General features: G+C 38.2%; 2 protein-coding genes across 5 annotated transcripts in view; one reads left to right on the top strand and one right to left on the bottom strand.

Annotated features, from left to right (window-relative positions):
- sgms1b (sphingomyelin synthase 1b) overlaps positions 1–1,793 on the bottom strand; it is a 33,624-nt gene extending 31,831 nt beyond the window's left edge. For 2 of the 4 annotated variants that reach the window (XM_061231456.1, XM_061231453.1), the window contains exon 1: positions 1,520–1,687. The gene's annotated coding sequence lies outside the window, so the exon portion shown is untranslated. The other 2 variants (XM_061231457.1, XM_061231459.1) reach the window with 2 other exon arrangements.
- Positions 1,794–6,625: 4,832 nt separating this feature from the next.
- On the top strand, positions 6,626–14,804 carry minpp1b (multiple inositol-polyphosphate phosphatase 1b). Its single transcript, XM_061231146.1, has 5 exons — positions 6,626–7,298; positions 8,366–8,560; positions 10,000–10,097; positions 10,426–10,556; positions 12,845–14,804. The coding sequence occupies exons 1-5, from the start codon at positions 6,698–6,700 to the stop codon at positions 13,224–13,226; spliced, it is 1,407 nt and encodes a 468-aa protein (XP_061087130.1). The 5' UTR covers positions 6,626–6,697; the 3' UTR covers positions 13,227–14,804.
- The last annotated feature ends 463 nt before the right edge of the window (positions 14,805–15,267 follow it).

Genomic DNA, 15,267 nt, shown 5'->3' with positions numbered 1-15,267 from the left:
ATTCTAACAAAGCCTACTTCAATAAATGTTTTCATAAGATGATAGCATAAACAGCTACTCTTACATCAGTCACATGTTGTTCAGAAAAGTTTTCATTGCTGCAAAACAATTATCACAGGCTTTTCATAACCTTTTTTGCCATTCAAGTGAATGCAGTTTCACATTTTTCTCTCTAAACAGATTGGGATTCCCCAAGAGCCACACAAGGAAAGGTTTTCCCCAAATGATGGTGTTGCTTTAAAACGAAAATCAGAAGAAGATAAAGATCTTGTATCAGGCCATTCTAACAGCGAATCACAAGGGATTTGTTTTTCAGATTATTGGAATTCTGCAATCTAGGACGCAGAAATTAAAATGCTAAGAATCTCAATTGAGACCAATTCCCTCTAAAATCGTATTTCGAATTATACATTTTAATACCTGCACCCACAGAGCTGAAGACTGAAAGACTGATTTAAATGGGGTTCTTTGAGTCATAAACCACTGTCCACAACAAACGTAGAAGGCGGTTTCTTCTCAAGACAGTAGCAAGTATACAACTGCAAAAAAACACAGCGAAATAAATCGTATTGACGTTTACTTTACCGTTTACTGCATTGACGTTGCTTTTTCCTGTGCGTCTACAATGCGATTAGCTGTTATAAAAATACTTAACAACTTACTCTTCTACGCTAACTACGCTAGCTGACATTACTGCGTCTTCGTATAAAAAACAATGGGTTTGTGAGAAAAATATGTTGTTCTTTTTAAGAAAAAATATCAAAACTCAACACCTGAACCCATTTAAATAATTATTAAACGAAGTTATAAAGAATAAGTTCATTGTTAGCTTGCTAAGCTTATCTCACGTCACAGCTAACGTTAACGGTGGAAACTAGAAATCTTGAAACCGTTAGCTAACGTAGCTAGCTAATAAAGCATCACATTACATTAGTTAATAACTATGCCACCTAGTGCTAGCTAGTCGGCAGCTAAGTGATGCGAATTGTTTTGAGGAAAAAATGTGTTCAGTGCGTTAGCTAGCAAACTTAAATAGCTAGCTAGCAACCTGTAACGTTACCAGACATCCAATACCTATGCTATTTGCAACGGCATTTTAAAGAAAACTACCCAAGACTAGCAAAAGCTACATTACTTTATAAAACGGTAACGTTAACAGTTAACCTTAAATTATTCGATGTGTCCGTGCAGCGATTAAGACAGCATATTTATAAGGGGATTTTGTGCTCTAACGCTAGCTAACGTTACTAAATAGTAACATTAGTGATAAGAACAATAGCAAAGCGGTCCTGTTTGTATTTAGGAAAACCGAATGTTAGCAAGCTATCTCGCTAATGTTAGCTAACGCGAATTAAGGCCACTGCTAAGCTAACTTAGGTAAAGCTAGTTTAGGACCATAACGCTAGCTAATATTAGCCAGACAGTTACCTAGGTAAAACGACCAGGAAGCATACTCGTAATAAAAACGGATAACTGTTGTTTGCTAACGTTTACTTACTGTACTAGATTACATACTCACCTTGCGTGGTCCAGCTGGCTAGCCAGTCAGTCAGTCAAATCAGCAATACACCAGTGCCACTAATTTAGCTTTAAAGATTTTAAATCTGGCAAAACGGGTTATGTCTTGTATATTTATTTAAGTTCGGCTGTATCGTTTTAATTCACAAACGCATAGTTAGCTACTAAACTAACATTACCTGATGAACGGTAACCGTTATTTCAAGCGTATCCCCATTCGTTAACTATTACTGACACCGTTGTGGTGGGCGGATTCAACTCAGCCATTGTATGCGTTCTTGAATTTTAGCTACCTAAGAAACGGTTACAACTCATGTGTTTATTGATCCTCACACACTGAAGCCTGCTTGTAATTGGTTGCTAATAGAAAATGAGGCGTGTCTTGAAAAAAGCATAAAGCACTCGAAACGCACTTTTCTGCACAAATGAAAGACTTGCTTGGATTGTATCAAGTGTCAAACACAATTTATTATTTTTCATTGTTCTATATGCATGCTATGAATGTTAATGGTTGCTGTTCCATAATTAACGTTACATCTTTGTCCTGAAGTGTCAGATACGCAAGTCATGGTTTCATTAGATCTCTTAAAATACGAATGGCACTCATTAAACTAATACGCCACTAATTGTATAAACAAATACAGCATTTTTGTGACATTCCTCAGGTGATTACACAGGTGCTTCAAGCAGACACATGGCACCTCCTACTCCATTCTCACTTTACACCAAATACCCAGAATAATTGTTGGATGGATAATTGGATGTTACTACTGTATCAGATTTCCATCATTCTCCGGTTTGGAAAGCAAAATTGTCTTTGAAGGCACAATCATTGCTGTAATGTCATCTATCAATGCCAGAAGGCTCACAATAGTCTATGCAATCCCAAAAACAAATGCAGCTAGCCAGGACTTATTTTCATTCAACAATCCACTATATGAGTGGCATAACCACTTTGCCACTGGATTGCATCATATATGCCATCACTTCTGTGTGATGAAGCAGGGATTAGTATGTTGACTCAAACCATGTGTCACAGGACTCCTGGCAATATTTGGATCTGGACCACCTGGGGCATTAAGGCACTGAGAGCGAGTGTTTTAGCTGGCTGTGTCATTTGAAAGCAAGGCAGATATTGTAAGGAAATGTAATTAATTAAATAATGAACAAATATTACACAATTTACAATGAATAGTCATCACACAGTTTATTATACACCCAGAGAGCACTTTATCAGGTATTTATTAGACTACTACTGCCTATCCCCTTAGAGTTATGATGCGTTTTGTGTTTGAGATGCTCTTCTGCATACCACTGATGTAATGAGTGGATATTTTATTTACTGTCACCTTCCTGTCAGCTTTGACCAGTCTGGCCATTCTCCTCTGACATCTCGCATTAACAAGGCGTTTTTTGTCTCCAGAACTGCTGTTCACTGGATTATTATTTTTTTGTTTGTTTTTTTGCATCATTCTTTGCGAACTCTAGAGACTTGTGTGCGTAAAAATCCCAGGAGATCAGCAGTTTCTGAGATTACTAAATAAAAAACATTGAAACATGAGAGTAAATGTATTGAAACAAAAGCATATAGTTTTCCTGTATGTTTGAACATAACATATATCATTATGCACATTGTTCATTATATGCAGCCTTTTTTCTCCTTTTTATTAAAGGTGCCAATCATTCTGGAGCACACAAACATACACACACACACAACTTCATAATGACAGAAACTATGTTTTCCTTTATTGCACTTAATTGTCAACTGTCAATTCATCCCTTTTTGGCTGTGAGTTCATTATAAATGCCAAGTTGTGTTCTCAGCTTTGCATGAAAACAATTGACAATGCCAACTCTATTCACTAAACAGAGAGCAAAGCCGAAGAGATTGGCTGACATTTTGAGTCAAAATGAAATTATAGATATTGTTAGCAATTGTAATATTTATTATTATTATTATTATTATTATTATTATCATTATTATTATCATTATTATTATCATTATTGTTGGTAGTAGTAATAGTTGTAGTAGTAGTCTTGACACAGCATGTTTTAGAATGAACTGTGAGATTTTGGCTTTGAAATAGTGTTCTATTCTGCATAATAATGCGATGCTTTAACCCCTTAAGTATCACATCCCTTTTCTTAACACAAACTTGAAAATACGACGAACCCAAAGACTAATAAAATTAATAAAATGTTTACTATTGCTAAACCCTTTTGATTACATGCATAATCCGGGTCTCTTTTGAAAGATAACACTTGGGATTTGTTTTCCAAGAGTCCTAGTGTAAACATACATAAATTCAGAACCCTTGAAGAGTACAATCAACATTCAAACTAGCATACCACTGTTGGCAGCTAGAATACAACAACAGCCAATAAAAACAACAATACCTATACAAGTAACAATATCTATACATAAGTGCCATTACGGTCTAAGGCTAATCGCAGTGATTGTGAGTTGGGGAGGGAAAGGTGTAGCCTGAAGAGATGGGTCTTCAGTCTGCGCTTGAAGGAGGTCAGAGACTCTTCCATTCTGACATTCACCGGGAGGTCATTCCACCACCGTGGGACCAGGACAGACAGCAGTCGTGAGCGTGAAGTGCAGGTGTGGCGAGGGGGAGGCGCCAGACGGCACGAAGTGGCAGAACGGAGGGGTCTTGTTGGTGTATAGGTCATATCACCGAAAATGTGTGTTCTGCATTGCTTTTCCTAAGTTATGTTTAGGTGAGTTGCCAAAAAGGCCATTTGAAGACTCCAAAAGGACACATAGTAAAAAGGAATGATTAAAAATACACAGTAAAATACTATAAATAATCCTGGAACAAGTTTCCTGAAATCCTGTAAAAGTTGTCTTAATCCCCCCTTGCCTGTCACCTCTCTCCCTCTCAACTTCCCTCTCCTTCTTCTCCCCTCTGGCAGCAGCCAATCCAGAAGATGGAAAAAAAACTCTAATAATAATAACTAAAATATAAAAATAATAACTTCTAGTACACAAATACTATATTGATTGAGGTCCATTGATTGAAGTTTTTGCCAAATACCCAACCCCCATCAATAAGTAAAAAATCCCACAATTTCACATTTATTATTCAAAAGCAGGCCTGCTTTTTAATTATAAATAATAACAATACAATATTTTCAGAATGTAATTAGATGCTGTGTCAAGGTAGCTCGGTTTGCGGGAAGGAAGCAAGGAAATCCGAGGACCACGCCTACTACTATGTTGCGAATCAGTCCTGGCTTTTAAAACGTGTGCTTCTTCCCACAGTTTTATTATTATTTATTATTTTTGCCTAGAACCCGTGACGGGGACAGATGAAGACTTTTTGTGTATTTTCACTCTCGCTCTCTCTCCCCTCCCCGCTCCACCAGAAATACAATGCCGGTGCAATCCGGAATTTTCATATGCTTCATCCATCCATCCATCCATTACCTTAACCCGCTTATCCTGAACAGGGTTGTAGGGGGGCTGGAGCCTATCCCAGCATACATTGGGCGAAAGGCAGGAATACACCCTGGACAGATCGCCAGTCCATCACAGGGCACACACACCATTCACTCACACACTCATACCTACAGGCAATTTAGACTCTCCAATCAGCCTGTATGCCTTTGGACTGTGGGAGGAAACCGGAGTACCCGGAGGAAACCCACGGTTTCAACACAACACAAACTCCGCACAGAGAGGCCCCGGCCGACAGGGATGTGTTATGAGGCGGCAGTGCTACCCACTGCACCATCCGTGCTGCCCCATATGCTTCATATGATTAGAAATGATTATTGATTTGGTTTGCTGGACCCTTGCCTTGAAAAGGATACTGACTTTACCATGATTTGTGTTGTCTGTGGATTTTGAAAATGCAGAGAAGGTGAGGTCCCCCCACACTTGTTTTGTCGCCCATGTGACAAAATAAGGAACAGTTGTCACGAAGATAATGGCATTGCATAGTAGTGTAGATAGACAGAACTGTGAGTTTTAATGGTTTCAAACCATGTATCATGTGACAATATTGATTGAAAACTTCACTTTGGAAAAGGCAGCTAATGCAACTTATGGGGTTTAAACTAATTGCTCCAGTAAATCCATACATGTCACAAAGTTGCAGAAAAAGCCGCACAGCCTATACCCTACTTCTAAGTATTGTAATTACAGTTGGATAAGGGTATCAGCACAGTGATTCATGGTCAATGTGTTCTCTGTCACAAGAATCCCAAGTCTTCCTGAAACCATGGGCTTCAAAGGAATAAAATATCCCAAAGTACCACTTTGTCAATCCACCAGACAAAATTGCTCAACCTTTTTGAAGGTAAGAATATCATGACATCCCAGCAAAAAATTATTCACAAAATTGTTAATTTGTTTTGTATTTAATCTTTGTTTAACCACGAAAAAAAAAATCCCCTGGATACAAATATCTGGATATTAAATTGCTTTAAGGAAAGTTTTTGATTATGAATTGCCTTTATGATAATTTTCAATTAGCCTATCACAATGAACTGGGAAAATAATGCTATACATTTAAATGCCAAGATTTAGCTTAAGTCATATTTTGATATGTTATGAGAGAAAATTAGGTGTTTGTTCAAAAGTACAAGAAAGTTAGGGAGAGTTCATTACTAATAAGAAATATTCATCCCACCTGCTGTGAGTGATGACCATGACTTTGATTACTAACGAAATTAAACGTGTCCTTGTAGTTTTTTTTAATCGTCTAGACCAGACTGCGATTGTTGCGCAACTTTGATGGTTTGACACACGACAGGATTGACACAGTTGTGAAGTGTAATTAACGTTGTAATGCATATAACAAACATAAACAAAATAAACGGAACACTAAGTATTGGGTAGGCCTATTCACTATCTTGTTCATCGCATTTTGGAATTGCATGACACTTTTTATACAGTGCTGTGTTAATTAATGCACCAGCTGCGCATTAATCGCACATAAATTGTGTAAACTCAGTACATCGGTTATGCACATTTGGTCCTCGTGAAGCGCCAATTGCTACTACTGCTGTAGTTGCGAACTCACAGAATGTGCTTTAGTTGGCCAGCTATTAGAGACGCGGTTCAAAGTTCACTGTTGAATCCACGAGCTATGCTAAGTTAGTTTCAGTTTAAGTTTAGGGATGTCCATTTATATCGGCAGCAGTTCGTAACTGAAACTGTAAAATGAGGCAACCATTGTCAAAAAAAAGTTTTTTTCTGACAGCTTTTAGCATTGCATTGGCTCGTGTTTCATATTGTTCCTCAGAAAATGTCCAGGTTGTTTATCCGCGCAGAAATATACCTGCGCTTGCAAAATATTTTGGTACAAAAAGCAGATACGAGGAAGTAAATCCATATCTACTGGATGACATACTTGCTGTAAACAAATCTCTTTTGAAACCTCCGTCTATCGATTGTATCCCAGTACATCTTACCGCAGTCATTAGGCATGGCACGAGATATCCAACAACAAAAAATGTCAAAAAGATACAGCGTCTCTACGATCTTGTATCAAGAGAGGCAGCGAACGGCGAGAAATGGCTACATGACATTAAAACTAAATGGAAGATGTGGTACACTGAGGACATGGATGGTCAGCTTGTAGAAAAGGGCCGCGATGATCACAGGCACTTAGCTGTCAGACTGGCCTCATTATTCCCATCTTTGATCTCTGAAGAAAATCTCCGAAGCAATCGTATTAAATTCATAACCAGCTCAAAACATAGGTGTGTGGACAGCACGGTTGCTTTTATAGAAAGCATGAAGAATATCTGGAAGGTAAAAGGTAATCGTAATTTACGTTTGCATACTAGCTAGCAAACAAGCCTAGCTTTGTTTAACGTTGTAGCAACTAACTGCATTAGAGCTATCGATTTTGATCGTGTGTTTAGAAAAAGTTATCTTACTTCTAGTCTAGATGGTAGAATATGGACACAAAACAAACATCAAGCGTAGGCCTATAGTTAATTAGGCAGCAAACGGGTTCGACAACTTGTTGGTGCCCAGTTTACTGTAGCTTGGTTGTTGATTGAATTGTTCAGAACCCATATCTACTATTTTGTCGCCATCTATGGAGGTTTTCTGAACAGTGCACTAGACAGCGCCGTTAGGAAACCAAGAATTTGAACGCATGTGCATAAACCCCATTCAAGGGAAACCGTAGTTAAGCATCAAACTATAATAAAACATAGCATACTTTTTAAATGTATCATAAATATGTTGTACATATTCAAATTAATGGCATGTAAAGAATGTCACATATTTAAGGTGGAAATGGCCAATTAAACATATCTTGCAGGGTAGGATTATCAAACAGAATCGAAGTAAATGTAACTGAAATTTAAGTAAAGTTCTATTATTTATTATCTATTAGTTCTATAAAATTTAAGTTTATGAGCAGGGGAAAGGTGGCACAGATGGTGCAGTGGGTAGCACTGCCGCCTCACAGCAAGGAGGTCCTGGGTTCGAATCCTGGTCGGCCGGGGCCTTTCTGTGTGGAGTTTGCATGTTCTCCCGTGTTCGCGTGGGTTTCCTCCCACAGTCCAAAAACATGCAGGTTAGGCTGATTGGAGAGTCTAAATTGCCTGTGGGTATGGTGTCTGTGCCCTGCGATGGACTGGTGACCTGTCCAGAGTGTATTCCTGCCTTTCGCCCAATGTATGCTGGGATAGGCTCCAGCCCCCCTGCGACCCTGTTCAGGATAAGTGGGTTAAGATAATGGATATCCATCCGTTATAGGATGGCATTAACCAAAGCCAACCTTTAATCTCATCTATAACTCTGAGATGTATGCTTGTCAGTTTGTAACCCCTTAATTGAATCAATCTTATTTTCTCTCAATTAACAATGCAGACATGGACTTCAGCTATGAAGTCAATGACCAACTGATGAGATTCTTTGACCACTGCAGAAGATTTATCGAAGATGTGGAGAACAACGAGATGGCCCTGAAAGAGGTTGATTTGTTCTCGTCCACAGCAGAAATGAAGGAAGTCCAGATGAATATGGCCAATCGACTACAGCTGCAGTACAGTACAATTACTCCAGGTCATTCACATTGCATTACTAATCCATTATCTCATCCGCCAGTGTTTGTTTACAGAGTTTATTTATTGAAGATTGAATTTCTTTCCTGAAATTTGAGACCCGGATCACAGATGGCTGCTGAATACCAGCAGATAGACAGGTGACATTTGTGGGGAAAATGGAAGCAATATTAACCCATTACTTCATGGCATTATTCACTTGGGCTCGAAAGATTTTGATGACATTTGTATTGATATTGATGGTCATACCAATACAGAAATTCTATTCACACATTTAGTTTAATCCTTCATTTCAGGATACCTCATATTGATCACATATGTCAGTCCTTGCTTCCATGGTAGTGGTGTGAACTCCCAGAATCCACATTGCTGACCTACTTGCCATCATAATCTTCAGTTCATCTCCTTTTGCCATGCTTCCCTTGGTTAAAATGTGCTCCAAAGCATAACCTCTAGCTTGACTCTTCATAACTACTAGCTTGACTTTACTTACCAGCCATCTGTCAGATGAAACCTTGTAGCTTGTTAAGGCTTTAAGATAAAAGTGCATAAATTATCTCTACAACTGGCTTGACTTTGTCTGTGGCCTAGTCATTTTCAGTAAAACTTGAAAAAGTAAAACCATGTCCACATCTTGTACAATGTGTTTAGCCTACTTAAGAAACTGGCATAAATCTTACACAAAGAAGAAAACGCACCACAATATACAAATAGCTACTACCAGAAGACAATTTTGAATCCACCCCTTCCAAAAAATTGCCAGCAGATCTCAAGATTAAAAGAATCCAATTTGGGGCCAGTTTCACAGACACAGATTAAGTCTAGTCCTGGACTAAATTATATTTTTAATGTTTTGCTGCATTTTATTGTGTTGTTGCATTTTATTGCGTTTTAATTTACGGGTGAATGACCTAAAATGGATAGTGGACATTGTTTTTTAAAAGGAGTGGTAGCTCATTTGTTGATTTTGCATATCAATAACATATCACATTTTGATATCCTAGTGTTATGTTCTTACGGATGCAGTTACTAATCTCTTTCCTCATGTGACTCTGAACGGAAAAGAGGTGTTTGCCAAGGGAACTATAGAGTACTTGGAAAGGCTTTCAGAATAAATTAGGTCTCCATGTCTTGTGGGGTATGTACGCATAATGTTGGCATGTCTGCATTAAATTAATTGGAAACAATAAGAATCTAGTTTGTTAGATCATAATCATAATCAGCTAAATATAATAAATATTAAAATATATGGCGGTGGATAAATAATAATAATAGGTTCTATCCAATAAAATAGGAGGCTGGTTTCCGTGGCTGCATAGAGGACATTAAAACAGAGCTTCCCTTTACTCCTGTTTATGACATCTTGGGAAATGTACTGTTCAGGTGTATGCTTCCTACCTGAACATAAATTGACTGATATTTTCTGTGTCTCCTGTTCAGATTTGGTTGAGGCTGCATTCTACCTGTGCTCCTATGAGTTTTCCATTAAATCTGTTAACTCACCATGGTGCAATATCTTCGATGACGTGGATGCTAAAGTATGTAATAACATGAACTAACCACACATTTTACCTAAGGCATGCCCAGTATGGCCAACCTTCACTTATTGTTGAAGAAATGGCAAACATTCGGTTAATTCATTTCCTTTCCTGCTGCCTTTAGGTTGTCTTAATATGGTGGATTTTAACTTACAAATGTCACACATAGCACCCTATTTCTACCCATCAAGCATATCATTTTTGGTCTACTTTTTTGTCTAAACTGGACATCATGAATACCTCATTTTTAATTCTATTTAAGTCATTTAAGTAATTGACACAGTCATTTCCATTATGTTCTCTCAAGTGTTGTGTTGTACTTTCTCAGGTGCTCGAGTATGCACATGACCTGAAACATTACTGGAAGAGGAGCTATGGTCACGACATCAATCGCAAATCTAGCTGTCCTCTCTTTCACGATGTGTTCATTCGTCTTGATCAGGCTGCTCACGAGATCAGGTGAGTTTGGATGATTTTCAGATGTATGTGGTGACAGGCCCAGTGAAAAGGCCAGAAAACTGGCTTCAGCTTTCTGATGCACCACTGTTCTGAGTACACACATTAAAAAAAAATATTTTTAGATAACATCTTTAGTTGTTGAAACATGTATGTTGTTACTTTGGACCCAAGATATACTTTTTTTTTTTTTTTGTTAAATCCCTGTCAGAGCTTTTAATAATAATAATAATAATAATAATAATAATAAATAATGCAGTGCAGTCTGTATGTATGTGTCTGTATGTATACAGTATCTTTTCTTTTGACTCCAGCACACTGGATTTGAAAGGAAACAATAGATGGGAGGTTAATATGCAGAATGTTCTCTTTAATTTAGGGGAATTTAAATCCATATTGGTTGATGTCTGTAGGAAATGTGTGCCTTTTTAGACATATCCCACCCATTTATTTACTTTTATACTATGTATAAAAAGGATGCCAGGCATCACCCAATATGGAGGTAAATACCTTCAAATGAAAAAGGACAGTTTGCACTTTAACCTCATATCTATTGTTTCATTTCAAATCCAATGTGCTGGACTACAGAGCCGAAACATCCGTTGTAGCCGCAATAAGATCCACACAGCTGCTTGGCCATTGAGCAAGGGGGGTTGTCCCCTGCTTAGTCTAATCAATTGTAAGTTGCTTTGGATAAAGGCATCAGCTAAGTTACAAATTATTTGTTTTTATTTTATATTCTTTTAAAGAATAACAACAGGGAATATTTGGCCTTTTGTAGGTCCTACTTTTTCATAGTTAATGGTTATTAATCGTTATTTTACCTTGACTGGGAAAGGGAAAATGATATAGTGACCATACGTGCGCTGTGGATTATATGACAATATAACTTATATTGGCATATTTTGTTTCCTTTTAAAAATGTATCATACTTGTTTCAGCTACTGCAGCCTTTTGTTGCTGCTTGTCCCTTCCATGGATGAAATAGCCTTCTTTTTTTAAAGATATTTTTAGGCCTTTTTCAGCTTTATTGGACAGTATATAGAGACAGGAAGAATGGGGGCGAGAGAGAGGGAAAGACATGCAACAAATTGTCAGACGGTCGGATTCGAACCGTTGACGTTGCGGCTCACAATGAGCATGCGGTCAGTGCTCTGCGGGCTGCGCCACCGAGACACCCTGAAATAGCCTTCTTAAAACACTTGGAATGTATTGATCAATATCTTCAGAATTGGGGAATGGGATACATGTACTGAAAGTTAAGCCAGGTCCTTCGTTTGGGCTCTATTCACATGTCATAATGGCTTCCAACCTCATTTTTCCCTTTTCGTGACAGGAATGCCAGGGAGGTAATATTTGCTTTTCATGACTGAAGCTTTTGTTCCATCCCTTAAACATGAGCTTGTTTTTTGTTGTTTCTGGTTCACAGGGAGCAGCAGCTTGCTAGAGGGAATTAAGTATCCAGCATCTCTTTCTTGCTGCAGTCCATAAAGAGGTGTTCAGATAGTCCCAGAGCAACAGGATACTGGTTGTTTAGAAAAAAACCTGCTAAACTATGAGGCAGTGAAACAAGATGCACTCTTTGTTGATTCATTGGGTCTTGCATTAGAGTAGTATTACTTTTCCTCTGCTGTTATGACTTGGGGTGCCAAGAACAAACCACAAACAATCAGAACAATGAAGTATACTTGCTCTGATTTGTAAGTGTTAGGGTTAGCTTTAGAATATAGTCAAATAATGTTCTCATATAGTCTTCTCATTTTCCATTTTAATACAGCATAGAAAAAAATGCTTGTTCTGTTATACTGGACGTCATTTAGATTAAAAAAAGGTACTAAAAAAGGTACTTGGGGGGCATTTCTGACACATACTTCTGGTGAGGTGAGTTGTGTAAACCTGAAATATGTTATGTTGTAAATCTTTAGCATATTTCTTAACATCACTTTGGGGAATTGGTCAAATCTGATTCATTGCCCAAGAGTTACTGGTAGCTATGTAGTAACAGGCTCCAGAGAAAAACCTCTTCTTTTGAAGATGGTTGCAATGACAAAAGAACATCCGGGATGATGTGTGCTAAAACCAGAATTTATATATATATATATATATATATATATATATATATATATATATATATATATATATATATGTTGCACTATGGTCAGAATGAACAAAGCCAATTAGCTTATTTTGAAGGGTTTTTCAAAAAGTAGCATTTATTGTGGATTTATTTTTTTCTGTGGGTAGTCTCAGGTGCACTATGTGAAATAGTGTCTCTTTGTTTTCCCGCCCAGGTTCGGCCATGTGACCGAGGCCGTCACAGTGCAGGTGGGTCACGCCGAAACCCTGTTGCCTCTGCTCTCTCTCATGGGCTTCTTCAAGGATGAGATGCCCCTGACCGCCGACACCTTCAGCCTGCAGGGAAACCGCTCCTTCCGCACCGGCCACATGCTGCCCTACGCGGCCAACCTGGTCTTCGTGCTGTACGACTGTGGAGACGGCCTCAGGCTGCAGTTTCTGCTGAACGAAAGGCCCCTGACCTTCCCTAGCATCGGCCACTCAGCCCCTCTCTACCAGACCGTCAGGGAGCATTACAGGGACCTGCTGGAGGACTGCAACTTTGAGAAAGAGTGTGAGCTTCCCAAAACCAGCTGCAGCAAGTGCTCCGAGCTGTGATGCACCGGGAGCCCAAAGCTGTGTGAGTGGCGGGCTTTGGAGGAGCTGTGGTGGCCTTGGTGTGCAAATATGGTCAAATGGGAATGCCAACAACTCACTCTCAACAAAATGAGGTCTTTGCTTTATGGTTTTATTTCCATTACATTCCTAATTACAGCCTCCATGTGATTGTTTACTTGTTCTTCTCCAAGGGATACACTGGAAATTAAGTTAAATTCAGATTTCAAGATCTGATTTCTGTTATGTGCCTGGGATTTTCCACTCTACCTCTAAACTTTAAACTCTAAATCTATACCAAATAGTATCCAAAGTGTGAAGGCTTTATCATGGCTGCAAAAAATTTTTTATTTCTCAATAAGAATATAGTTTATTTACTATAAAGTTCTTAGTACAGGTGTGTTGGGCCAAGTAATAGGCAATAGTGTACACACTCAGTGAGCACTTTATTAGGTACACTGGCTTGTTAATGCAAATATTTAATCAGCCAATCATGTGGCAGTGACTAAATGCATAAAGGCAAAATGCATAAAGGCATGCAGACATAGTCAAGAGGTTCAGCTGTTTTTCAGAACAAATGCCAGAATGGGGATGAAATGTGATCTAATTGACTTTGACCGTGGATTGATTGTTGTGCCAGACAGGGTGATTTGAATTGCTCAGAAACCGCTGATCATGCACAACAACAGTCCCTAGAGTTTGCAGAGAATGGTGCGAAAAACAAAAAACATCCAGTGAGCAGCAGTTCTGCAGGCAAAAACACCTTGGCAAATAACCACACATTATAATAGTGGTATGCAGAAGACCATCTCTGAACACACAACATGTCAACGTACAGCATCAGAAAACCAGTAAGTTTTCACTCACTGAGTGTGCAGTAAGAGGAAATAGATTGGCGAGAAACCAAGGTTTGGTAAGAAATAATTAATAAAATATAGTGCACATTGTGTTCAGATGAATTAATGCATTTTTGGGAATCACCCCAAAACAAATATTTCAGAAACCAGCTTACATCTTTGCTTTGGCACTGAAGTACATTATTTTATTAATTGGCACATGAACCTTAAAATGAGAAGGCAAAAGATTTGTCAGACTACTACATATGACTTTATTAGAGCTCACTGGTTTACTGGCATTAATTTACTTGCACAATTGCACTTATCCATGAATACAGAGATCTCTTGTAGAAACAACTGTTTAATATATAACAATAGGCAATCTGTCAAAACACTGGACCTTGTAAACTTTCAATGTATCCTAGTTAGATAGGATTTAGAAATTAAACCCCAGAGAAAACGTTTGGTTGTACAAAGAAAGTTTGTGATCATTAAATGCCGTTAAAAATGCTTAAAAACGGAATAAATGCTGTGGGTTTCTCCTTCATAGAGCATCCCATGGAGCTCTTAAATGGGCATCTAGTCTGGAACTATTTTGAACATGTGTTTGCATAGCTCTGTTTTTGTTTTTTGTTTTTTAGCTATGAGCTTCAGTGATTTTGCTTTGGAAAAAAATAAGTTCGTCTGACATTATTTGTTGTTTTCATCCTCAAGTTTTTCGGAAATAAATCATGCATTTATACAATTTTTGTTGGATTCGTTTTCTTTCTTTTCCACCATACCCAATGCAACCCCCGGTACTACGTTGGAAATATGTGGAATTTTACAGGACTTTGTGTTTGTCTGTGTGTAACACGTACAAGAACACATTTTTTAAATTTGATATATTTATTATTTGCTTGGTTTTCAACTTCCTACATTTAATTTCTGATATGGAGGCTATTTGTGAATTAATGACATCGAAATGATTCCACCAAGTCCTACATTTTACATGTTGGCACCAAGTTGTGGACGTTTTGATGTTTTTATCCGTATTAACATAGCTATAATCGACGTATCCAACCGTTCATATAAAGTAATGCAAGTTGGAAATAACGTTTGGAAAGGTTTGGGGTTTTGCTTACTGAACTGAAATTCAGTAACATGAGAGTTTTAAGATACAACCATTTCGTCAAGTTTCTTCTCGAAAGGACTGCCTTCGCCCCTTT

This window comes from Conger conger, chromosome 2 (genome assembly GCF_963514075.1).
Source record: "Conger conger chromosome 2, fConCon1.1, whole genome shotgun sequence".
In the NCBI taxonomy this organism is placed as follows: domain Eukaryota; kingdom Metazoa; phylum Chordata; class Actinopteri; order Anguilliformes; family Congridae; genus Conger; species Conger conger.
Note: the sequence above shows the minus strand (reverse complement) of the source record. Positions and strands in the feature narration are given on the sequence as shown.